The sequence below is a fragment of the Panthera onca genome, chromosome B1 (genome assembly GCF_046562875.1).
Source record: "Panthera onca isolate mPanOnc1 chromosome B1, mPanOnc1 haplotype 2, whole genome shotgun sequence".
Classification (NCBI taxonomy): domain Eukaryota; kingdom Metazoa; phylum Chordata; class Mammalia; order Carnivora; family Felidae; genus Panthera; species Panthera onca.
This window is the reverse complement of record NC_138342.1, coordinates 128,353,626-128,380,136: the sequence shown is the minus strand read 5'-3', so window position 1 is coordinate 128,380,136 and position 26,511 is coordinate 128,353,626. Positions and strand designations below refer to the sequence as shown.

The 26,511-nt window shown below is 34.3% G+C and overlaps 1 protein-coding gene across 7 annotated transcripts in view; it reads left to right on the top strand.

The window, feature by feature from the left end:
• LRBA (LPS responsive beige-like anchor protein) overlaps window positions 1-26,511 on the top strand; it is a 779,818-nt gene that overhangs the window by 236,487 nt on the left and 516,820 nt on the right. For 6 of the 7 annotated variants that reach the window (XM_060655634.3, XM_060655639.3, XM_060655638.3 and 3 more), the window contains exons 33-34: window positions 802-935; window positions 8,303-8,364. In XM_060655634.3, the coding sequence (XP_060511617.2) occupies window positions 802-935; window positions 8,303-8,364 (196 nt within the window). Of the gene's footprint in view, window positions 1-801; window positions 936-8,302; window positions 8,365-26,511 lie in introns of those variants that run through there. The other variant, XM_060655640.3, reaches the window with a different exon arrangement.

Sequence of the window (26,511 nt, the reverse complement as noted above, 5' to 3'; positions counted from 1 at the left end):
TGTGATTTGTTCTTTTGATGACTCTTTAAACTCTCTAGCTACAGCTCTTTGTTTAAAAAAAAAACTTTATTTTTTCTACTTCTTTTTTTAAATATAAGTGACATTTAGAACATTTTAGAAGTTCCTTTTTAAAGATTATGGGATATAAAAAGTTTATGAGAAGTGGCTATTAAAATAAGTGCTGCATGAATAACAAATTCTTAATTACACAGGGCCTGCTTGGGATTCTGTCTCTCCCTCTGTCTCTGCCCCTCTCCTGCTTGCACTCTCTCTCTCTTTCAAAATAAATAAACTTAAAAAAAAAAAAAAGGAAAGAAAAAGCTGCTATAGACGTAGATGTCAATGGAAAAGAATATAAAGTGATTAGGTTTATAAACGTATATTGAGTCTGTATTATATGCTGCAGCTGAGAACTTAGAAATGAAGACATAGTTCTTGAGCTCAAAGTGCTGATGGTTTATTGGTGAACAGACAAATTTGGTAAGGACTTAGAGTTTTTTTTAGGTTAAAATGGTGCTAAAATTAAAATCAAGTGCTCTCAACTGACCCATTAAGATTTCCTATAAAAGCTTATCCTTGGAGTGGTTTTTTACCAGATTATTGGTCAGGGCTGGGGATGATGATGTAGAACTGACTAACAAAGGGCAATCCAGGCAGAAGGAATGATATGTATAGCAATAATGAGTCCTTATGTAATTTTTAATTTCTCGTGAATTTTACATTTCTGTGGAAGCTCATTTTAAAAACTGAAAGTTGTAAATTCTAATGAAAAGTTCAGGTAACTTAACATCTTTTCATTAGTATTACAGAGAGACTTGAACATGCTTTGGAAAAGGCAGCTCCTCTTCTGCGAGAGATTTTTGTGGATTTTGCACCTTTTCTTTCTCGGACACTTTTGGGTAGTCATGGGCAAGAATTGCTAATAGAAGGAACAAGTAAGTGATTTTTCTGTATGTCACTTTACAAATATATATTTAAATTTATATTTAAAATTTCAAGCTTAACTTAAATGGAAAATACGAGATGCATGGAGTTTCATTGCTCAAGTATTTTCATCCTTTGACAAGGATTCTTACAGAGGCTGTATCTTGTGAAGAATATGTCTCGTCTAATATTCTTATATGTTCAAGATTTTTTAATCGGTGAATTGGATGAAACAGAAAAGTATGTACTGAACCAAAGAACTAAGACTTAGATTTTTCTTAATGCATTGATAGAAAGATTAGTGTTATAGTAGTTAGTATTTATATAAGCTTTTACTTGAACTTAAGATCCAGATAAACAATAGTGTATTGCCACGTATGAGGTAAATGAGGAATGTGTTATTTATCTTTATTAGTAGAATTCTGTTTTATAAAGAAGTGGAAATAGCAGTAGTCTTGTACTCTATCCTGCTTATATCATATATAGATTACTGGATCATTTCTACTTCAAAGTAGCATACTTTGAGATTGTGTTAAACTAGATAGCATGTAGAGTTGGTTGCTGAGTGAATTGGAAACCATGCTGTTTATGGACTGGATGAAAAGTTTTGGGACTTTTTTTTTTTTCCTGATAAGGGGCACTTGTTATGTAGTCAGTGTTTTCTAATAGAATGGGTAACTCAACCAAATGGTATCAGTTCAGTAGAGAATGGCTTTTCAAACAATTCTTTTTGAGAGCTTAATAGACTGACTTCAAAATACCAGTCTTCATCCTTATAATGAAAAATCTTTAAGGATAAACTAGAGGACTTTCATCAGTGATCATACAGAATTGATTTTTGTATTCAAAGTGTTGGACTAGAAGTTTGCCAAACTCTGGCTTGTCTGTGTCCATGGTTGATGGTTTAAGATAAAATACTTTTGTTTTCCTAAAGCTGAAAAATCATGGAAAAATAGAATATCTATAGCCCAGTCTCTTTAAATATTGATTTACAGCTTTAGTTATCATATTTTTTTGTTGAGCTATGGTCAGTAGATGATCTCTTGAGGAATTTCTTAAAACTTGTAAAAATCACTCTTTTCATAGAAATAAGGATATGGAAATTCAAGGTATAGGTAGGTTAATAGCTTAGTAAGTTATCTGTATCTCAGCATTACCTAGGAGATACCAGCACTTTGTAAGTAATAAGCTTCAGCTGACATGAATTTTATTATCATCTGTGCTATAGATGTATAGGGGGTTGGTGGTGAGTGATGTCATTCCCATAGAGGGAAAAGGTAGCATTGAATTTATTTGAAAAAGTTCAGGTTTTAGAAATATTTGATTAATGTGGGGTAGAAATTTACATTATCTGCCAAAGGATATAATTTATTTAGCCATGCATGGACTATTTGATCTAATGAAGTAGTAAGATTTGAAAGATAATGAGTTGGAAAATTAAAGGACATCTCCGTAATTTATACTTCACATGTTGTTTATTTTTTAAAGTGGTGTGACAACTTAGGAACTGTATTTCATTAATATAAAATGAATTATTAATTACAGCCTTTTGGTGTAGGAAGACATTGTTGCTTTTTAGTTGGTCTTTGAGTTTTATAATAGATCAAACAAAATAGGATCACCTTAGATACTCAGAAGTACTAAATTTGCCAATTCTGGATCCCTGAATAAAATTTAATTTATCAACTTCTTACTGGTAAATTATGATAAACCAGTAAGCAATAGTGCATCATCTACCTTGTTATCTAAAAACCTGAGCAGTGCCTACTCATTGGACTGTGTTCATTAAAATAGCAAACAAATCTAAGAGTTTTATGTAACTTATGTCTGTATTTTAAGTTGTGAGGAATGTTTTGGTTGGTGGTTTTATGCATTGTGAAATAAAGAAGTTTTGAGTAGAGGTATTTGCAGCATGGTACTATACAAAAAGCACTGGACTCAAAGACAGGAAACCTTGGTTTTAATCTTGTGTTTGCCAGTCACTAGATGTATGACCAGACACTGTATATTGTGTGTGTGTGTGTGTTTAAATATATATATATATATTTAAAAGTTTTTAAAGTTTATTTTGAGAGAGAAAGAGAGCGAGCAGTGGAGGGGCAGAGAGAGACAGAGGGAAAGAGAGAATCCTAATCAGGGCCTGCAGCGTTAGTGCAGATCGTGACGTGGGGAGCTCGATCTTACGAATGGCGAGATCATGACCTGAGCCAAGATCAAGAGAGGGACACTTAACTGACTGAGCCACCCAGGTGCCCCTACTTTTACATTTTTTAAATAATTTTTTTATTTAAGCAGTTTTAAATATGTTAAATATTTATAATAACCATGAACTTATTGCCAACTACCAAACCATTTTTGTTTTGCTGTTTGTTATATCTACCTCTGTTTTTTTTTTTTTTTGCTTTAGTACCTCAGACAATTCCAGACATTTTGTCATCTTACCCTTAAATAATTAATAGTCCATGTAAAAAAGGATATTTTCCTTTATAATCATAATTGCTCCTCTTACACCTAATATTCATAATAGTTTTGTGCCATATCATACTCAGTTCATATTCATCTTCATTTAGATGTCTTTTTATAATTGGTTTTCTTCTAAGATACAATCAAAATCAATTTATTGCATTTGGTTATGTCTCGTAAGTCTTTATTAATATCAAATAGTTTCACCCTATTCTTCCACTATTTTAAATTTTTTTTTTTTTCAACGTTTTTTATTTATTTTTGGGACAGAGAGACAGAGCATGAATAGGGGAGGGGCAGAGAGAGAGGGAGACACAGAATCGGAAACAGGCTCCAGCCTCCGAGCCATCAGCCCAGAGCCTGACGTGGGGCTCGAACTCACGGACCGCGAGATCGTGACCTGGCTGAAGTCGGACGCTTAACCGACTGCGCCACCCAGGCGCCCCTTTAATGCTATTGTTTCTTGGTGATGTCATTTAATTGTTTCTCTGTCCCATGCATTTTCTGATGGCTTGAAATTAGATTTAAAAGTTTAATTAGAGGAAATACTTAATATTACATCATGCTTATTAGAACCACATGTTTTCTGATTGTCTCAATTGTAGTGATATTGACCTTCTTTTTCAATCCTTTATAAGGATTAATATTTTATTGTTTAAAGAGGTCCTCCAAATACAAAGAGAAAATTACTTAAAAAATATATTCCATCTTAGAGTTACCATATGTAAGTTCATTGGACAAGTTTTATAAATCTAAGATTTGTTATAGGGTGTTTGTGGTCTTAGTTTTCCTATACCTTAAAACATTTTGGTATTTCACTGTTACTCATCAGTTATTCCTAACGATAGTAAGGACTAAAATAATAAGAATACAAGAGTACTGGAATTGCCCCTAGAATTTATGCCACGATAGGAAAACAAATCATCACTATCAGATCACCCCCAGTTTTTACTGCATTTCTCAAAGTACATGATCATATTTTAAGAAGATAGAAATTTGTTTTCTCAGTGAGAGCAAAAACTGGTATTGGGGGGGGGGCGTGGGACAAAAACATTTTAGGTATTATAATGATTTGTGACCCTCCAAAGGGCCACATACATCTATATAGTACATCTTTAGTATTAAAATTTCATAGGGGTATAGTTAAGAAAAAAATGGTCTGAAATGGCTTCCCAAGTGGAGAGCAGTAACGAAAAAAAATTGAGAAATATTGGTGTAAAAGAATTCTGTGGACATTATCTTTGTGGTCTGATTTTCAACTTTCATTGAATTTAAGAATTCAGAGTTGTTTATTTTCTGCTCTAATGGTATGGTGATAAAATTGACAGAAAAAGACATTTTACAATTAGACCATCTGAGGATGAATTTAAAGAGACAGAGAACAGCACTTATAAATTTTATCAAACTCAAGAATTCATTAGTGCATAGTATATTTCTGTGTAAAAAGGAAATTGGTTTTCTCAGCATGTCATTCAATAAAAAGGATTTCAGTCTTCAAAATTTATGCAATATTTTCTGACAAGAACCTGGAACATCTTATTTTGCTAAAAAGGCATGTGACCGTGTTATTCCATTGTTCGTGATAGTTATACACCACAGTTTACTTGGTATAGTTTCTAAGTGAGTAAAAAAGGCAAATGTGTTATATGAAAGTGATTGGAAGGAAAAGCTCATGTAGAAATGAAAAAATTCAGTGGATTGATCATTCTAAATGGTGTTTGAAAGTCTCAAGAAGAAAATGTTTTACAATTCTGGATCAAAGAAGATGGCTGTCTTCTTTTCAACAAAATTTTGAATGATTCATCTTTTCCAAACCATCTGATGATGTAAGTTCAAGAGAAAGGACCAGAATTAATGATAAGCTAGAACCTATTAGAAGTTTATTTGAAATTTGGAATTAGTGTTTACAAGATGGATATTGTTTACAGATTGATGAGGAGTACTTAGTTGTATCCAAAGGGCATTGCTCATGCAGGATATATACAAATTCCTTGAAAAGCAGGAAAATATAGAATAAGAATTTGAGTTTATTATGCATAAATTCTTATCAAAATTTCTAATGCTGTTTATAATTATCCCTCCTGTAAATTGTTTAAGATGACTTAAAAATATATATAATATAGTATATATGTGTGTGTGTGTGTATTATAGTGTGAGCAGGGGTGGGACAGAGAGAGGGAGAGAAAGAATCCCAAGCAGGCTCTACCTTGTCAGTACAGAGCCCAACACGGGGCTCCATCTCACAAACTGTGAAAGCATGATCTAAGCCCAAGTTGGTTACTTATCTAACTGAGCCACCTAGGTGGCCCAAAATTTGTATATTTTTAATAAGGCTTCTTACATTCCATAAGGCAGATGGTCGTGACTGTTTGTCATGGTCTGCCTGCTTGAAAGTTTAGACAGATCAGTGGGTTTAAATGTTACGTTGTTTGCTTAATATCTGGTAAGTCATTTAATATTTTTGAGTTTTAGTGGTAAAGAAAAGCACTAGTAATAGAGGTAGGATAAATAGTCTTTGGTGAAGAAATTATAGTCCTCTTTGGTAATGAAACTCCAGAGGAGTGTAAAACTTCTGGCTTTGGTATCTTGAGTTTGTCTTTTTTGAAGAGACTGAAATTGCGTATCTTAGAAAAATGAACCAAAAATAAAACCAAGCAAAATTAACCCTACCATTATTCTGAGAGGCTTTTAGGGAGGTTAGGTAATATGCCTATTCAGATCTCTGAGCCTGTAGTAACTTGTTTGCTTTCTGCTAACTGGGGCAATAATAGGATGTGTTTTTGTACAAAATGAAAATTGATACTTCTGCAGGAACTTACAAATTCACTCTAAGTGTTGTTTTAGGGCCTCCTTTGGATAATTATTAGAGTCTGAATGTAAATCTGAAGACAGATTTACTGACTTATAATTCATTTATTCCTTTTTCATACATGCAACCAGTGTCATCCAAAGGCAAACAAAACAAAACAAAACAAAACAGTTAAGTTGTGTAACCTGATGCCAAGTCCTTTATTGGGGATGTTTCTTGTTTATTTACTCTAAAGGTTATATATTTTTGTTTACAGTATTTGTTGCCCTTAGGCAGGGAACTTATAATTAAAGGATTAATATAAGGTCTCTTTTGTCCTCTAAAGCCCATTTTCATTTAAAGTTTAATATACCATCCATCCTGGTCTTCCTCCCCATCCTTTACAAATCTACAAATCCCCAGTCCAAAAAACATGAATTGTTCTAATCAAACTGTGAAATGTTATTTATTTTACTATTATTGAGTACTCAACGCATTAATCAGTGAATTCTAACTTTTCATGGCCCAAGGCCTTTTGTGTCATTATTGTTCTTTTTCTGAGTGGATACCAAAGCCTGAGCCAGATCAGAGCCCAAATGTTTTGCCATGAAATGAAAGTTGGTAGGAATTCTGGTTTCCTTAGAATATAGCAGTTAGGAATAATGACCTAATTGTAGAAAGATCTGAATTTCCTTTTTGGAAGTAGTAGCTTTTAAGGTTGAAATATATGGAACTTCCTATAGTTGGTACATTTTACGGAAAGTGGCAAGGTTCTAGACCAGCAGAAGGCTACACCAGCAATGACAGATGGACTATTGGTATGCTTCCTTTTGGCCTTGGAATTAGCCTGCAGAGCTATGCTCATTTCAAGCTCTACAGAAAGCATAATTTAGTCTGGTTAATGGCCTGCTTTCTTAATGCAACATGTAGATGTTCTGTGGCTAATTTTTATGCTGGTGCTTAACACTATTACCATCATTATTTCTATGTTAAATATTTTTTCAAACCATTGAGAAAAATGGTTCTTTTCTAAAAAGCGAAGGGGGGAAATAACCTATTTAATGAGAATGCTATTTGTAAGGCTACAGAATGGCAATGTGTGCCATTTGTAGTTATGAGCCAACATGACTAAAAGAGGTAAGGGGGAAGAACTACAGAGATAGAAGATTAAAGAAAGGGAATAGGATGGAATGGGCTGCCTGCAGGAGCTTTAATGGGAAGAAAGAAAGAAGATAATTCTGTATGGTGTGTAAGAGGCCACCAGGAATTACTTTAGTTGTTAAACCCTGGATTCCAAACTTGTGTTTGCTCAAAAAAATACAGAATGAAAAATTATATTTTTCTGATTATTAGTAATGTACTAATTTAATGCTTTTAATTATGGGCATTGCTTTTTTTTTTTTTAACATACTGGTTATAAAATATTCTTGTACCTTTTTAGATTTTATTGGTAATCAAAACTAAGGCAGTCTTTAGATATGTATTAATTGCTTAAAAGTTCCTTCCTGGGATACTTTTGGTGAACCTAAAGGAAACAGAAAAGAGAAAATGTAAATGAATTTATTTACAAGAAATCAAGAATATATAACAGAGAATGCTTGCACTTCTGTTAAGGTTTAGTGTGAGGTCACAGGTCAAGGTACTAATAAGAGTGTTTGGGATGTCTGCTGCCATGAAACAAAATGGAAACTTGATTGATAGCTAGAGGGTTGAAGGGAGAGAGTGTGGTGGAGAAAGCAAAGGTCAGGGAGCCATTTCCCTTCTCTGCATGTATAACAATCAACTCTCTCCAAAACAAAATGTAGATGATATTGATCAATATGGCATATGTTGTGCACATTTCTATGAGTATTGTGAAATGTCATTATATGTGGAATTCGATTAAGTGTGTTAGTAGTTTGAATACTGAAATGAAGTAGTCTACAAAAAAATTGTGGTAGTTTTGATACCAAGTTTCAAGTAATTACAGAGTACCTTGTTTACTCCTAGGATCAAATGTGTGTGGGTTTGGTTCTTAGCAAGATGCTTAATTTTATTTTAAAAACCAGTTTGGATAAAGTTGTATAACAGATCCCTCATATTTGTTTTATGCTTTGTAATTTTTCTTTTAAATTCTCTTTAAAATAGGTCTGGTTTGCATGAAGTCTAGTAGTTCAGTTGTGGAATTGGTTATGCTACTGTGTTCTCAGGTGAGTGATAAGAATAAATGTTGGATTAAAAGTAAATTCTTGCATGAATTTATTTTATAAGGAAGTTACAAATGTTTCAGTAGAAATTTTTGCTGTAATAGAGTTTTAAGTTTACAGTTTTAAAATTTTATTTCTATTGCAAAAGGATTACTTCTTGTCTTTGATACTAACAGATGATTTTGTAGTGAGTGCTGAGAAAAAACAGATGAATGAGAAATAGGTTTTTAGAGTCACATTAAAAAATGTGTATAGCAAATGATCTTGAGATGGCTAAATTTCTTTGCTGCATATATTAAGGTTATAGAAACAGATTTATTTCTATACCTTGTGGAGTGCCACTCTGACTCCCCTAGGAATAATGGGTTTACTTCCCTTTTGTGTAGAGGTTATAAAATGAGTGATAAATAATTTTGAATTCTTGTCATTGCTAATTATTTTTGACATACGGAGTAGATTTGGGAAAACGTCAACAAAAATATGGCAGCCATCATAATAAGATGTAGTAAATAAATTCCTAAAGCAAAATTGCTTTCAGTGTTCAGAAATTTTATACCTCATATGGTAAGCTTTAATGATTTTTAGAAAACTTATGTAAAAATCATGTATCCTGGGATGGTTTTTCTTTTCTGTTTTGCAATTAAACAGATGAATGTTTTTATTGAGAGTTTTCTTTGTAGTCTCTTAAAAATGATACCTTGCTGGTAGTAAATTCCCCTACTTAAAACTTTAAAATAGCCTTTTTTAATAGGAAGGGTATTGGTCTAGAGGTCAAGGGTTCTGACCCATTTCAAAACCTTTGACCTTCATTTACAACTCTTGTGGTTTACTTGCCTGACGAATAAGGATAATGCAAAATTAATGTTTCTTTGCATCGATTTATTCATTTTAGTGCCTATATTGCCAAATTTATTTAGACTGTGCTGATGGACATTTCATGAATACAAATTAAAGAATCATAGAAGGTGTGAAAAATCAATACTATGCATTGTCAATAAAATGCAATAAGAACAATTACTTCTAGAGATTACACCCTAATGGATTTTTATAATGAACTTGTGAGGAGTAGTTATGTTTCTAGTGAGCTTATTATTCTTAGATTTAGCAAGAATCATGTTTGTATAATTTAATCATTTCCCTTAGAAAACTCCATTCCTTTAAAAGCTTAATGTAGAAAAATTTTCATTAATCTGATTTGAAATAATTGCTTATTTCTTGGATCTAAATTACCATATACCATTTTAAACCAACGCAAAATTACCTTTACTTTTAAGAAGCATTACCTTATAGTTTGGGATATTTCTTCACAGAGTATGAATTTGTTTATAGTGATATGATTGTTTCGTAGATGGATTTTGATAACAAATTTCCACTTTCTAGTTTAGAAGTATTGAATATATTCTTGATACATCAAAGCTGTTTCAGATAGTATATTACGTATTTTGAATGTTAGAAGCTAAAACGATGAAGAATGACATGTTTTAATGCACCTATTTATCATGTATGTCACAGTCCTGTTTAATACTAATCCAATCAAATAGAGTATGAAGATCAGTTAGTAGAGTAAGTTGCAAAAGTCAGATATTCTCAAGATTTTTGTTTGAATAAAATCAAATACATTATTGGTTATTCGAAGTCCTTACCATTTTTTATGCGTTCTTCAAAAGTTCCATGGCATCTCTGTAAGATGTAGCACAGTGTGAAAAATGATGTGAAAAATGAAGCCAGAATTAGCTCCAGATGTATACAGATTGTTCCGGGGTGATAATTACATTTTTCACTTTGAATTTTCCTAATTCAAAGAGGTCAGATTGGCAGTCACAAAAGTGATTTATTTTGTTAAGAAGTGAACTGTCTTTTTCTACATGAAAGCTTAAGAGATATGAAATTGAATTTGAAGTTGACATTTTGCAGATACTGGGTGGGGATGGCTTGAGTTTGATTGATAATTTTTTTTAGTCTGAGATAGGGTGGGAAGTGAAAAGCTAGCATATTGCTAAAATTTTAATTAATTTTTTAAGGGGAGATGGAGAGGATTGAGTGCCAAAGATCGAAAGATCAGGTCAAAAACTCCTTTTTAATCACATAAATAATGGGATATGCTTATGAAGTTAACATCTGCAAATTTGATTTAAAACTTTACAAATTAGTTGGTGTTAATTTCATGACAGTCAGCCATGTTCTGATTATTTTTCTTGAATCCATTCAAAACTTATTTTCTTTTTGCTTTCTTTTTAACAAGGTGTGTAAATTAGCCACATTTTATTACGAAAGAAAGATTAGAGTCTAAATTTAAGAAATGAGGAAATGATCACATTTGTATTGCTGTCATTAAGACCAAACAGATCACTATGTATTTTCTTAAAGCTTCAACTAGGATTGTATTTTTCTGTCATTAAGACCAAACAGATCACCTAGGATTATATTTTTCAGTATTCACTTACTCATTATTAGGTTGATTAGACACCATTTCATATTTGTCCCATTTACGTCTTAACACTGTCAAGGCAAAAATACTATTATTTAGAATTGAAAAGCTTTCATGAAATACTCAGCATTGCATTTTTGAGTAAAGTTAAATTCTTAGTATTTATTAAATTAGGTTTGTTCATATATTGAATCTCATAAAATAGTTCAAAAACTACTTTCTCTTCAAAGCTTGATACATATATTTTTTTATTTCTTTAAAATAAGATGGATACTTTCTTCAGGAAACTGTATACACTCTGATGCACAGACAATTGAACAAATTCTCAATTTAAAATTTAGTTTTTCACAAGCATGTCACTTTTTTTGTGCCTGGTATTTGTTGTGTATGTGGATAAACCTTGTAGAAATCTATATGAATTTAAAGGAAATGCTAAATATTTCAAGTAATATTACTCCAGCATTGTGTAAAGCGTATCATGCTCATCTGACATTAATATCATTTTTGAAAGAATTGACATTGCATTCAAGGCCACTTTATAAAAGCGTTGCTTTGCTCATCCTAATTCAGTCTGACATACATTCCAATAACACTACCTCCCTTCTTGGGTTTAAAGCTAAATTTATGACTGTGCATTGTGAAGTGCATCATTTAAAAATGGTTTCAACCCAAAACATCTAATAAATAAATAATGTGTATGGCTACTCAGTAGTAGACTTTCTAGACTAGAAATCATTCCATCGGATACTCAACAGTCCACTATCGGAGAGGGCTGTCAGATAAATCTTAAGGTAGCTGCATTCATGTCCTGTAAATCACATATTATTGTCTGAGCCTTCTGCCAGGTCATCTATTCTTTTCCCATTTATCAGAAATGCATAGAGTATATAGAAAAACTAGAAGCACCATGTAGTCTGGCCTAGCATCCTGTCTGAGTAATTAATTAGTAGCAAAACTTAATTTAAAATACTGTTAGTCTGATTTTTCTTGAAGAATTTTTTCATCAGAATATATAGGTTGTTGCTACTTTGGCAAATATTTTTTTCACATGAAGGCTATGATAAAAGGTTTGGTCATTTTAGATTCAGGTGTTTCTATACCTCTGAATTATTAATTTAAATATTATAATAAGAACCAGGTGTTACCATTTTTATGACTCTTTTATGTCAGTTTGTGTTTGGGTTTTTGCTAGAGACTTTTTTTTTTCTTTCCTCTGAATCTTTATAGTTAAAATGTTTTTCTCTTTTCAATCACTTAGAATCTCTTGTAATTTGTTTTTTATAAATCTGCTTTTCTTATTTTTTAGTTTTCTCTTCTAAATATGTGACATTCATGTTCTTGCTCTATTTATTTTGTGAACTTTTCCTTTTTGTAGTTGCGATGAGTATTTTGAATAAAGTAGATAATTTAAACAAAACAAGGTGGGGGGCAGGGGGAGAAAAGCAAACCAGCTCTAAACCATGGCACAAAAGTATCCTTCATTATTAGGCCTCACTTACTGCTTAGACCTCATTTCTTACTACTTTGTTTTTATGTATACCTGTTACTCCACACAGTCCCTGGCACATGATGGCTACTTAGTGATAAATATTTATAGTTAAATAAATAATACAGCTTCCAGCTACACAGCAGTCTATCTGGAAATGGAAAGCTTTCTTTGACTCCTCTCTGCCCCACAGCTCTGACTCTGATATTCATCCAGAGCTGTGACTGGCTGTTACTCCTGCCTTTAAGTTGCCTATGATTTTTATTTCTCTTCCATTAGACACTAAGTTTCTTGAAGGCAAGCCCTGTGTTTTGTTTTGTATCTCCAACATCCAGGATAATTACTATTCAACCACATATTTATATAATTATATAATTAATAATTCACTGGTAGCAATGGTCATAAGTCAACACATTTTGGGCTTTTGTCTTTTGGTCTTTTTCATTATGACATATGACATACTCCCATACTTTTTGTCTATTATTCAGTGTATATTAAGTGGTCATTTTTATTTTCAGCTATATTGTCCTAACCCAATTCTGTAGTTGTGCTCATTTATACATAAGGTCTTTGTTTTTTCTTTTCTTCTTCTTTTTTTTTAATGTTTGTTTATCTTAGAGAAACAGTGTGAGTGGGGGCCTAGCGGACAGAGAGAGGGAGACCCAAAATCTGACGCCAGCTCCAGGCTCTGAGCTGTCAGCCCAGAGGCTGATGCAGGGCTCAAACTCATGAGCTGAGAGATCATGACCTGAGCCGAAGTCGGACGCTTAACTGACTGAGCCACCCAGGCGCTCGTGGGTCTTTGTTTTTTTGTTATCCTTTGGGTTAATCACTTTTACCTCTTTTTTAAAGATCAACTTTGTTGAAGCATAATTTATGTACAGTATATATGCACGTATCCTAAGTGTACAGTTTGATGAATTTTGACGTATACAAAACATTGTAACACCTATTTCAATCCGGAAAGTTCCCTGTACCTTTTTACAATCAATCTCTACCCGTGTTACTACCTCAAGCTGCCACTGATTTGACTTCTGTTACTGTGGTTGAGTTTTACTCATTGTAGAATTTAATATAAATGGAGATTTACTTCTTTTAATTGTGGTGCTTAGATACTCAGAGTGTGCACTATTTCGGGTATACTTAAACTTTTTTTGTGTAAATTCACTATCCCGTATTAAGAAAGTGATAGGGTGTTTTAAAAGAAATAATTGAATTAATAAAACAGGATTATCTTTTTGCCAACCACAGAATATGAATTTTGAGTATAATTTGCTTATTGAAAATATAAGTCTTCTTCAGTTACGCTTATTTTATATAAGGAAGTCCTATAGTATGGAGCTCTGCGTACAACAGTATGGTGAGGCCATTAACTATACTTTTAGAATGTTTTGTTTTTACTATCAGGTTCTGTTTAAATGGTATCTCTTCTACAGAGCTAGCTTGTTTGCTTCCTTCCTTCCTTTTTCTTTCTTGCTTTCTTTCTTGTTTTTATTTAAATTCCAGTTAACATACAATGTCATATTAGATTCAGGTGTACAATATAGTGATTCAACATCTCCATGTATCACCTGTTGCTCATCACAAGTGTACTCTTTAATCCCCATCACCTATTTAACCTATCTCCCACCACCTCCCCTCTGGTAACCCATCAGTTTGTTCTGTGTCGTTAAGAGTGTGTTTCTTGGTTTGCTTATCTCTTGTTCCCCTTTGCTTCTTTGTTTTGTTTCTTAAATTTCACATATAAGTAAAATCATATGGTATTTGTCTTTCTCTGACTTATTTCACGTAGCATTTAGCATAATATTCTATAGCTTCGTTTGTGTCATTGCAAATGGCCAGATTTCATTCTTGTTTATGGCTGAGTAATATTCCATTATATTTTATTTAAATATGTAACATATATTTATTTAATATTATTTAAATAATATATATGTATATGTATATATGCATGCCACATTGTCTTTATCCATTCATCAGACTTTGGACACTTGGGCTGCTTCCATAATTTGGCTGTTGTAGATAATGCTACTGTAAACATCGGGGTGCATATATCCTTTTGAATTAGTAATTTTATATTGTTTGGGTAAGTACCTAGTAGTGCATTTGCTGGATCATAGGGCAGTTCTATTTTTAACTATGTGAGGAATCTCTCTACTGTTTTCCAGAGTGGCAACACCAGTTTGCATTGCCATCAGTAGTGTAGGAGGGTTCCCCTTTCTCCATATCCTTGCCAACACCTGTTGGTTTCTTGTGTTGCTCATTTTAACCATTCTAACAGGTGTGAGGTGATAACTCATTGTAGTTTTGATTTGCATTTCCCTGGTGATGAGTGATGTTGAGCATCTTTTCGTGTGTCTGTTGGCCTTCTGTATATCTTCTTTGGAGACATGTCTGTTCATGCCTTCTGCCCATTTTTTAATTGGATTATTCCTTTTTTGGATGTTGAGTTTTGTAAGTGTTTTGTAGATTTTGGATATTAACCCTTTATCTGATATGTCATTTGCAAACATCTTCTCCCATTCTATCAGTTGCCTTTTAGTTTTGATTGTTTCCTTCATGGTGTAGAAGCTTTTTTATTTTGATGTAGTCCCGATTGTTTATTTTTGCCTGTTTCAGTTTTGGTAATTTATATGTTTCTAGGAATTTATGCAATTTTTCCAGGTTGTCCAATTTGTTGGCATACAGTTTTTCATAAAATTCTCTTACAGTTGTTTGTATTTCTATGGGGTTGTTATTTCTCCTTTCTCATTTGTGATTTTATTTATTTGGGTCCTCTGTCTTCTTTTTTGGTATGTCTAACTAGAAGTTTATGAATTTTATTGAGTTTTTCAAAGAATCAGCTATTGGTTTCATTGGTCTGTGCTGTTTTTTTTTTTTTAGTTTCTTTATCATTTATTTCTGCTCTAATCTTTATTATTTCCTTCCTTCTGCTGGCTTTAGGCATTGTTTGTTCTTTTTTTCTAACTCCTTTAGGCATAAGGTTAAATTGTTAGTTTTAGATTTTTCTTGCTTCTTGAGGTATGCCTGTATTGCTGTATACTTCCCTCTTGGTACTTCTTTTGGTGAATCTCAAAGGTTTTAGACTATGATGTTTTCATTTGTATTTTTAAATTTCTTCTTTGATTTCTTGGTTGACCCATTCATTTTTTAATAGCATATTGTTTAACCTCCATGTATTTGTGGTCTTTCCAGATTTTTTCTTGTGGTTGGCTTCTAGTTTCACAGCATTTTAACCCGTATTTTAGCTATATGTTATTTCATATCCTTTCTGTGTGTGTGTGAGTTCCTTGACTGATATTTACAGAAATATTCATTTATACAGCTTTTGCGTTTCTTGCCCTTATATTGTTACTTTTTTTTTTAATGTTTATTTTTGAGAGAGACAGAGTGTGAGTGGGGAAGGGGCAGAGAGAGAGAGGGAGACACAGAATCTGAAACAGGTCCCAAGCTCTGAGCTGTCAGCACAGAGCCCGATGTGGAACTCGAACTCGGTAACAGTGAGATCATGACCTAGGCTGAAATTGGATACTTAACCGACCTAGCCACCCAGGTGCCCCTATGTTGTTACTCTGGTTTTTCCTTTTCACTCAAGAAGTCCCCTTTAATATATCTTGCAGTCTGATTTAGTTAGTTCACAAACTCCTTTAATTTTTGTTTGGGAAAATCGTTCTCTCTCCTATTCTGATTGATAGGCTTGCTGGATAGAGTATTGTTGGCTGCAGATTTTTCTCATTCAATTTTTTGCTTATATCATGCCACTCCCTTCTGGCTTGTCAAGTTTCTGGTGAAAAATCTCCAGATAAGTCTTATGGGTGTTCCTGGTAAGTTAATTATTTCTGTTGTCTTGATGCTTTTAAGTTTTTTTCTTTATTACTGTATTTTGTAAATTTTATTATAATATATCTTGGTATTGGCCTGCTTTTGTTAATTTTGATAGGAGTTCTCTGTGCCTCCGGGATCTGAATGTCTGTTTCTTTTCCCAGATTAGGGAATTTTTCACCTGTTATTTCTTCAAATTTTCTGCCCTCTTTTCTCTCCCTTTTTCATCTGGGACTTTATAATACAAATGTTATTATGTTTGATGGAGTCACTGAGTTCCCTAAGTCTGTTCTCATTTTGTACAAGTCTTCTTTCTCCCTTTTTTCAGCTTCATCACTTTCCATTACTTTGACTTCTGGGTCACTAATTTGTTCCTCTCCTTCTTTTGCCTTCTGTTCATTGCATCAAGTGTGTTTCTAATCTCGTTTATTGCATTCTTCATCTCTGATTGATTCTTTTTTAACTCTTTTATCTCTACGGTAAGAATCTCACTGATAACTTCTTTTCTTAAGCCCCTTGAGTATCTTTATGATCATTGCTTTAAATTCTCAATCAGGAGTATTACTTACATCTGTTTTGCTTAGATTTTTGGTGTTGACTTTATCTTGTTCTTTCATTTGGGATAAATTCCTCCATCTTGGCATTTTGTCTAAGTCTCTGCCTTCTTCTCTGTGTTAGAAAAGCCATTTATGTCTCCTGCTTCTGAAAGTAATGGCCTTATGAAAAAGAGGTCATGTAGTGCCCAGGGCCTGGCACTTCAGGAAGTGTCTCCAGTGTGTGTTGTATGTCTTCTGCTGTTGTGTTCTGTCTGCTTTATCCTTCAGGCCAGTGGTCTGCAGAGGCTCTTCTTGTCTGCTGTGGGCAGAGTTTGATTCCTGGCCTCAACAGGGTGAGTTTTAAGTAGGTGTGCTGTGACCTGCTTGTGAACTGAGATCTGTCACCATCTCCACTGGAACTGAGACCTTGTGGAACTCTCTGGGCAAGGGCTTCTGCTAGTTTTCTGTTGGAGGGGCTTTCCATGCTGGATCTGAGGCAAGTGTGACTGAAACAGGCAGTTCCACTGGAGCACAGGGGGCTGGGACTTGGTGTAAGCAAGTTAGCAGCCAGTGTTGGTGTTATGCTGCTTCCTTAATGTGGCTCTTTGTTTATCTTGAGGGGTGGAGGAGGGAAATAGCGCCTTTCATCTCCTTTGTTCCTAGAGAGGGGTCTGTGTGAACCCTGGCTTTTAGGGACACCTCTGAGAACAGGGAATAATCTTCCCACTGTGTGCTCCAGGGGTTCTTCAGATCATTGTTTATATGCTGTCTGTTCCTGAGTTGTTTGCCTGCCTTCTCTCTAGGGATCATGGCAGTGCCCTCCAGGCTCTTTCTCAGCCAAGCCTGCTGACCTTTGAAATTGTAGGGCTGTAAGCCCTGGTGGTTTTAGGAACTCAACCCCTCTTGTTTTCCAAGTCAGTGTCTTTGGGGGAAACATTCTTCTTGTGTGTTCCCCTGTTGCTCCTCTGTCTTGTGCCCGTCTCCATGATCACAGCTATCTCCCCACTGTAGCTGCTATGATCCATTTCCCCCCTAAACCTCATCTCTGAACTTTCTGCCTTCTTCAATGTGGCCTCCTCTCTCCCTTTCATTGTAGGGTTTGTTCTTATCAGGTCAATTTCTGGGGTATTAAGTTTGATTTGCTAATTATCCAGTTGTGTTCGTGGGACAAGGTGAGCCTCGGGTCCTACTCCACTGCTGTCTTCCTGCTCACTCTTCTGCAGAGCTTTGTGTGAATTTGTCTGCCCTGAGTCCTCCTCTCTATGCATGCTTGTGCATATTCTTTTATTTAGCAGACATGTATTGGATGCTTTTAAGATAAGCCCCTCTTTTTAAAGAAAGTATGTTCAAATGAGAAAGACAAACAATTGTAATACAATATAGAAGTTCATGAGGACTTGGAGAGAAACAGAAATAGAGGGGCAGGGTGTGGACCTAGGGACTATCAATCCCTATTTAATTTAATACCATTTTTGTTTCTGTTCTTGAATAGATCATTTCAGGTGACTGACTTGCAATGAAAATTTTTTGAATTCTTGGGGTGCCTGGATGGCTCAGTTGGTTAAGGGTCTGACTCTTGATTATGGCTCAGGTCATGATCTCATAGTCATGAGACTGGGCTCTGTGCTGAGATTCTCTCCCTCTCCCCACTCCCCCACTCATGCTTGTGTACTCTCTGTCAAAAAAATAAATACTTTTTTTTGTAAATTTTTATCTGTTCTTATACTTTCACCAGGAAAAATGGATATTAAAATTCTTAAATCATTTGCTCTACTTCTTTCAGTAGGTATAGCTTTCCTTGATTGGATTTGTGGTAGCCATGTGCTTGTTTGGTCAGTGTTCACTATCCAAAATTTTATATTTTTTAAAATATAGTATTTTTATTTTATTTTTTTTTTATTTTAAAAACAGAACATACAAGCAGGAGAGAGGGCCAGAGGGGAGGGAGAGAGGGAGAGAGAGAGAGAGAGAAAGAGAGAGAGAGAGAGAGAGAGAGAGAGAAAGAGAAAGCATCTCAAGCAGGCTCCATGCTAAGCTTGGAGCCCAGTGTTGAGCTTGATCCTACAACCCTGGGATCATGACCTGAGCCAAAATCAAGAGTCAGATGCTCAACTGACTGAGCCATCCAGGTGCCCCTCACTATCCAAAACTTATAGTAAAGCAAATTCCAGTTTGTGTACTGTATGAAGATAATGGGTGTTCTGTGAAAAAAATATATAGTGGGATATAACTTTGGTAATGTTTGAATTTAATTAGCTTTCTTTACTGGAGGGCCCCTTAAAGCCTTTAGTAAATATGTGTTTATGTATGGGAGTGTGTGTTGTGTGTTTGTGTGTATAAAATATGTATATAAAAATATGTATATAATGTATATTGTTGAGTCTGTAATGGAAATAATATTAGCACATTTGATCACAGAATCGTCTTTGTGGCCATGGTACATGTGGATAAGTTTTATAAAATACACTTTGAGAAAAGCTGCTGTTGCATCAGAGATGAGACAGTGAATAATGCAGGAAATGCCTCTTTTTTGGTACTCTTTTGTTTTTCTTTGCTTCTTCAATCACAGTGTCTAAAAAAAAATCACTAGATATGCAAAAGTAGTTATTTTCTTCATGAAACACTGTGATTATTTTTGCTTCATTTAGAAGAAATTATCTCAAGTCATTTATTCTCTCTCTGTAGGTAATTTGAACATAACTCCCAGTTTACATGTTATTTCTGAAGAGAGAGTTCTTTAGAAGTGATTGTAGTAAGAATTGGCAATTCTTTCTAGAACATATTAAGTTTAATGAGGACTGTGTGTGTGTGTGTGTGTGTGTATTTTGTTTTTCTTTTTTACAATATTTATATAGTACTAACCCTGAGTTTAGGATAAATTCAAATATTTTGACATCAGTTGATAATATTGCTATTTCCTATATTGATTGAGTGAATCGCATTATGTTTTTAGCCAATATTGTGGTGATTTGTGCTGTATATTGAAGTTCAAGTATATAGCATAAAGTCTGGAAACCAGGGTGAGAATATATTTTATGTTAATGGATATTACCTATATTATTATTGACCTGTGTATAGAATTGAATTTCGGTATGCACTTAATGAGGTCCCAGAGGTTCAAAAGAAAATGAAATTAATCTATGTGAATGTTATATGATATAGTTTCAAATGAAATAAGTTTTCAGTAAATATTTGTCAAATAAATGAATAAAATTTTAGCAATAGACTGTTTATAGTTACATATCTAAGTCATAAATTGGCAAGTTCTCTTCACATGTCATCCATTTATTCATCGAATCAACTAGGATTTGCAGTAGCGTGGGTGGGATCGCAACCTAGATATAATAAAAATGTGAAGTCATTAAAGACGCTAATACAGTTGAAGAATTAAGAGTGGAAATATTATCCTGTGGTGTAAGGCTGGGCTTTTTTACTGAAATCTGTAGTACTTCTGTGTTTCAAAAGTATAATTTATGTATAAGACATTTTCTTGAGACAGTAAACAAAATGAATCTATTGTGGAGATCCTGAACCCTGAGAATTAAGTAGAGATTGGAATGCCATAGTTGACATTCATTCAGTTAGATTTCCGGACAAACAATTAAATTAATAGATGGGAGTGGCGTTTGCTATTCTATGATCTGAAGAACTCAGTCTGTGACATGTGTAGATATTTTTGACACGAGAATGCATTACCAAAATCTCTCTGTGCATGTATTATGTAATAAAAATACTCATATGTTTTCTTTGCTTTTACTATAAAAGTAATTCCAAATCCTATTAACTATTACTTGTCTTCCAGTCTTAGTTTATATGACCTCAACATTGGATTATGAGTTATGAATTTAATTCTATCCTAAATTTCAATTTACAAAGATGAGTGATAAAGAAGAGTTAAACTTGGGTCGCCTGGGTGGCTCAGTCGGTTAAGTGGCCGACTTTGGCTCTGGTCATGATCTCATGGGTCGTGAGTTCGAGCCCCGCGTTGGGCTCTGTGCTGACAGCTCAGAGCCTGGAGCCTGTTTCGGATTCTGTTTCTCTCTCTCTCTGACCCTCCCCCATTCATGCTCTGTCTCTCTCTGTCTCAAAAATAAATAAACATTAAAAAAAAAAAAAAAAGAAGAGTTAAACTTAGAGATTTAAGAGCTCTGTTTGTGCCATAATATATTTTTTGTTTCTTTCATTGGATGAAAAACTTCTTGAGGTCAGGAAATGATTTTTTTCTTCATTTTATTCTGTAGTGCTTATTAGGGTCACAATAATAATAAAATAAACATTTGATAGATAAGTGTTGAGTAAGTCAATGTATTTATCTTATTTAGGTAAAATTTTCCTTTAAATTAAGTTTTGATTCATTGAAAAGTATTTAAAGAATAGACACAATTCACTTTAATGATTGTTAAATTCTTTCTTGATCTGAAATACATTAACCTTATACATAGGCTTCAAACCCTTGTTGTGAACTCTTACCTTATAGTTAAAGGTTTTAAAGTAAGAAAGTAATACATATTAAATCTCCTTCACCTGATAAGCTTTGGGTATCAAAAGATCTGATTAAAAGAATAACAACTGATTACTTCTCATGAAGAAATCAAGTCTGTGCATTGTAGGTTTTCTTCTTTCTGTAGAGTTATTTCTATCACCTTTAAGCCATTAGCTTCAGAAACTCAGCATTTGTTCCAGACATCACATTTTCTGCTAACAAAATATGAACAGATGGTAGTTCTCCCCAAAATGTATTAATACCTGTAAGTCATTGTTTCACAAAAGAAACAAATCTATATCTGAGTAGAAAGATTTTCACCATTTTGTTTCAAAGTGCTAAAAAGTGCTTGCATGGCAACAAATTGGCAAAATGTATTAAATTAAATGTTGAAACTCATACCTTGATATGCTATAAGTAAATCATTCCCTTTTTTTTTGTAACCGACCTTATTTTTTCCAGTGAAAATAGGACTTTGGAGTCATTGGCTTCTTTTAAGATCAGTTTATATGTATTATAGTACAACTAGGATCAATGTAATTTAATATTTTAACCTTTCATAATGTTACACCTCCCTTTTATTTTTGGATGTGTTTATATTCATCCTCAGAAAATACTTGTAGAAAATAAGTGAATGTAAATTGATTGTCTCTGAGCTTTGTTATAGTCGGTGCTCACAACCTTTTGATTATGAATAGGTGAGAATCAATAGAGTAGTGACTGACATTGAGAAGAAAAAAATAAAAAGAAGAGTCTTCCATTACAACCACCCATATTTGCCTTAGAGCTTCTTTGAGCATTTTATCCTTATAATGGACAAAGGCTTTGAGCATAGGCGTTCTATATTGAAATGCTCAGAATTAGTTTTATGTACAATATAAACAGTTGATCTTATAAGAAGGAACTACAGAGCAAGTCTGTGGGAATTAGAAAAAGTAGTTCAAAATTCAGGCTGTATTAACTGATTATGAAAAATCTTAAATGTACTAAAAATACTAATGTTAAAATACTTGAAATGAGCTTTCTAACTTTATGCTAATGTGGTAAAAATATTTATGACTTACTTGATTTAAATTTTTATAAGAGATAACTTGATTTTATAAGATGGAAGCATTTCTTTCTAAACATCAGCAAAAACATTAAAAAGTCAATCAGACTAAGTACTGCATTTTACTTTCAGAAAATAAAATATTTAAGTTGATTGGTTAGTGCACATTAATTGATCTTTATTTAAGTCTGGATGCTTTCCAGACTCTTCCAGTATTAATTTAAAGTGCTTTGTTACAACTAAAGAGAAGCATAATTTAACTTTAGATGTAGGATTTATTCTGAAATACAGGCATCCTGTTGATTCACTAGCACACGAGGTTTCAGAAAACACAACCTTTTAAGGTAAATTCTGTGGAACTGGCGGTACACCCTGTGGCTTGGCCGTCTAGTCAGAAGGATGATACCATGCTGACTATATAACTAGATCTTTGAACATTATTCTCAAGGGTGGTAAATGCAAAACAAAGTAATATCAACTGGCACTTAATTCTGCAAGTTCCCTGCTGATTGGGGTATTCATTGAAATAGAACTCTTCCTGACAGGAAGTCAGCCTATGAGTATGGAGACATCTGAAAATAAAGTGTGTTTTAATTTGGCACCCTGCCATTTTACAACTGGTCTTTTAAATTTGGGATTAAGAAGAGAGTTAGCAAAAAGGAAGAATACATGAATGGAAATAATCCAAAATGACCTTTTTCTTTAGCTTTAATGTAATTATGAATACAGGTTGGTGTCTCTTTCTCAGCTATTATCGCTTGGTTTTTCTTAGTCCTTTTTTCTATTATTTCAAATTAATCTATTGAAGTTTAAGAATTACAGAAAGGCTAGGTTAAATGTACAGAGCTTAAGATTGTCTTTGTTTAATATCAGACTCTGATAACTTTGTGAAGACTGAACTGTATTCTTTACCATATATTTTAAAATAAATATTATATAATTTAATGGATTTAATCAGAATATTCAAATTTCTGAGGATTCAGATTTAAATTTTGCTGTCTGAAGTGTTTACACTGTTTGGCTCAGTTGGTCTGAGATAAAAGTTATTTTGCACATTAGTGCCTGAAATAGGTATTTAGTATATAATAGCATAATATAGGAAGGGATAATTATTATATATTTGTAATTACACATATATTCCATCTATTATGCATTTCTTAGGCAGGCAGCTATTTTTAGTTAAGCTGCCGTTTTTATGACATGAGCTTCCATAAAGCATGTATGCAGTTTTAAGAAAATCTGAAGTTGGAACTTTGATTTAGACCTGAATGAAGTTAAGAATCAGAACCCTGAAGGCTATTTGTTTTTCTAATAGTAAATTCCTCAGCTGCTGGAAGTAGACTAGAGGAGACTGTTGTCTCCATCATGTACAACAAGGAGAAAAGTAAAGGATGCCTTGGACAGGATCTTAAGAAGAGGCCGAGGCCAGGGAAATACTGTGATGATAGATTTTGAATTTTATTTTACTTTAAAAAAAATTTTTTTTAACATTTATTTATTTTTGAGACAGAGAGAGACAGACCATGGACAGGGGAGGGTCAGAGAAAGACGGAGACACAGAATCTGAAACAGGCTCCAGGCTCTGAGCCGTCAGCACAAAGCCCGACGCGGGGCTCAAACCCACGGACCGGGAGATCATGACCTGAGCCGAAGTCGGATGCTTAACCGACTGAGCCACCCAGGCGCCCCTAGATTTTGAATTTTAATAAATGTTTATGCTCTACTACCACTTATCAACTCAGTAACCAAGTCTCACTTGCTTGAGACTCAGTTTCTTCTTGAGTGAAATGGGTGTAATAAAGATTGTGTTAGATAACATGAGAAAGTATATAGAACATTTCCTAGCTCAAAGTAGATTGTAAATTAAAATCAGTTTCTGAATCTGTCAGCATGAAAAGCATTGTGTCTGGGCTCTTAGCATTGTTACAGTAACACAATAAAGAATTAGAGATCTGCACCAAAGTGAAAGCAGAAAACAGTTTTATTAAAGCAACAGTACACTGTCTAGGGGAGAGCTGGCAGGTTTCCAGAGGCGGAACCAACCAGTAGGTTGTTTTAGGATTGGGTATTACTGGGTCTCTCTGGGCTGGGAGGAGCTGGAAAGCACAGTGGGGTGGTCTCTAATGGAAGCTGCTTTGAGTCATTTGAAGGACTACTCCCACAGGTTGGGAGGGAGAGTTTTTGACCCTACAAGGTTTATACCAGAGCAGCCTTTCTCTGCGGAAGGAGAGGGTAACTATAACGCAAACGCATTGTATTGAATCTAGGGGTTACCGTCTGGCAGAGGTGGAAGAAGAGAGCCCATGCTCTGCACCTGTGGCTCTTGATCTATCAGCCCCAAGGTCTTGGAAGCCATAAAGTCAGGATGTTGTGCTCCTGGGCTTTTAATGTGTGACTTGTTTATCATAGTCCTTACCTCCAGCTCCTGTCTCTACCATTTTCCCCTCAGAGATTTGGGCCTCTGGCTTGGGGCATTCTAGCTTCTACCTAACAAATCTAATGTGTTTTTAACAGCATACAAAAATGTTCTCCCTTTGTTCAGTATTTTCAATGACTCTTGTTTTCTTTTCATGAAGGTAATTTGTTTTTTTAGATCTTTGCTTCACACATTCAGTCCACCATTCTGTACTGTCTTTTTTAAACAATTATTTTCTTTCCTACCTGTGGTTATATGCCCAGTCTAATACATTTTTATCTCATAGAACCATAGAATATTAGAGCTAGGAGAATTCCAATAGATGACTAGTTTTTGGCCTTTTCCAAGTAGACAAGGTTAATGGGTAACATATTTTCCATAGGATCCCAAAGGTGATTCTACCCTTTTCTGTGCTAACTATACTGAAAGCCCCTCTTAGGAAAGTCAATAAAGTACAGTTTTAATACTTGAACACTATTTGAAGTATATGGGTCTGCTTTTATGCAGATTTTTTTTTTTGATAACTACGGTGCTGTAAATGTTATTTTCCTTTCCTTAGATTTTCTTAATAACATTTTCTTTACGTTAATTGTAGGAATATATTATATAATGCATATAAAGTATGTCTTTTTCAATGTTTATTTTCATAGAGAGTAGGAGCGTGCATGTGCATGGGAAAGGGGGCAGAGAGAGAGAGGGAGAGAGAGAATTCCAAGCATGCTCCCTACTGTCTTTGTAGAGCCTGATGAGGGGCTTGATCTCATAAACCATGAGATCATGACCTGAACCAAAATCAAGAGTTGGACGCTCAACCAGCTGAGCCACCCAGGTGCCCCCATACAAAATATGCCTTAATCAACTGTTTAATTAATAAGGCTTCTGGTCAACAGTAGACCATTAGTTAGTAGTTAAGTTTTAGGAGAGTCAAAAGCTATATGCAGGTTTTCAACTGTGTGGAATCAGTGCCTCTAACCCCTATATTTTACAGGTGTCAACTGTATACCTGAATACAAGTGAGATTGATGGTTGTTATAGAGATCACTACTCTAATGATTTTTTTTTTTTTTGAGAGAGCATGAGCAGAGGAGAGGGACAGAGGGAGAGAGAGAATATTTTTTCTCTTTTCTTTCTTTCTTTCTTTCTTTCTTTCTTTCTTTCTTTCTTTCTTTCTTTCTTTCTTTCTTTCTTTCGAGAGAAAGTGAATTGGGGAGAGGGGCAGAGGGTGAGAGAATTTCAAGCAGACTCCAAGCTCAGTGTGAGCCCAACGCGGGGCTCAATCCCACGACCCTGGGATTATGGCCTGAGCCAAAACCCGAGAGTCATTTGCTCAACTGACTGAGCCACCCAGGTGCCCTACTAATGATTTTTTAAAGGGTCTCTTTTGTATACTTCAGACCTTTAAGTTTATGTTACATTACTTTCAACACACCCCCCCTGTGTTAACCATAGTGAAGAAATACTTTACTAGAGTTAATCTAGTTCATTGATGATGAACTTTTTTTCTGGCTAAATATATCATTGTCATTAATAGTTGCTTATTATGAGTTTCACCTTGAGTCCGATCAGAATGGGGGTGACGGAAAGGGATAAAAGGAGATAGCATTTGAAAAACACCTCTGTAAAAGAGTCACAGATTATGATCCAATTTACTCCTTTATTGTGAAATGACCTGCCTCCTTTCTGTTGATTTTACTTCCTTCAGTACATTTTGACAAATTTACTTACCGAGGAGAGTCTCTTTGGATTTCCTAAGAGAAGTTACAGTTTACTCTCTTGTCAAATTCAAACTCCTCTGCCTTATTTTCAAGGTGTTTGATAACTGTTTTGTTTTATTTTATACTTCTGTGCTGCCTTGTGAATAGTATTGATATTTGACATGTGTGCTACGGACTTCATGCCATTTTCTTGGTAATTTACCAAAAAGACCAAGC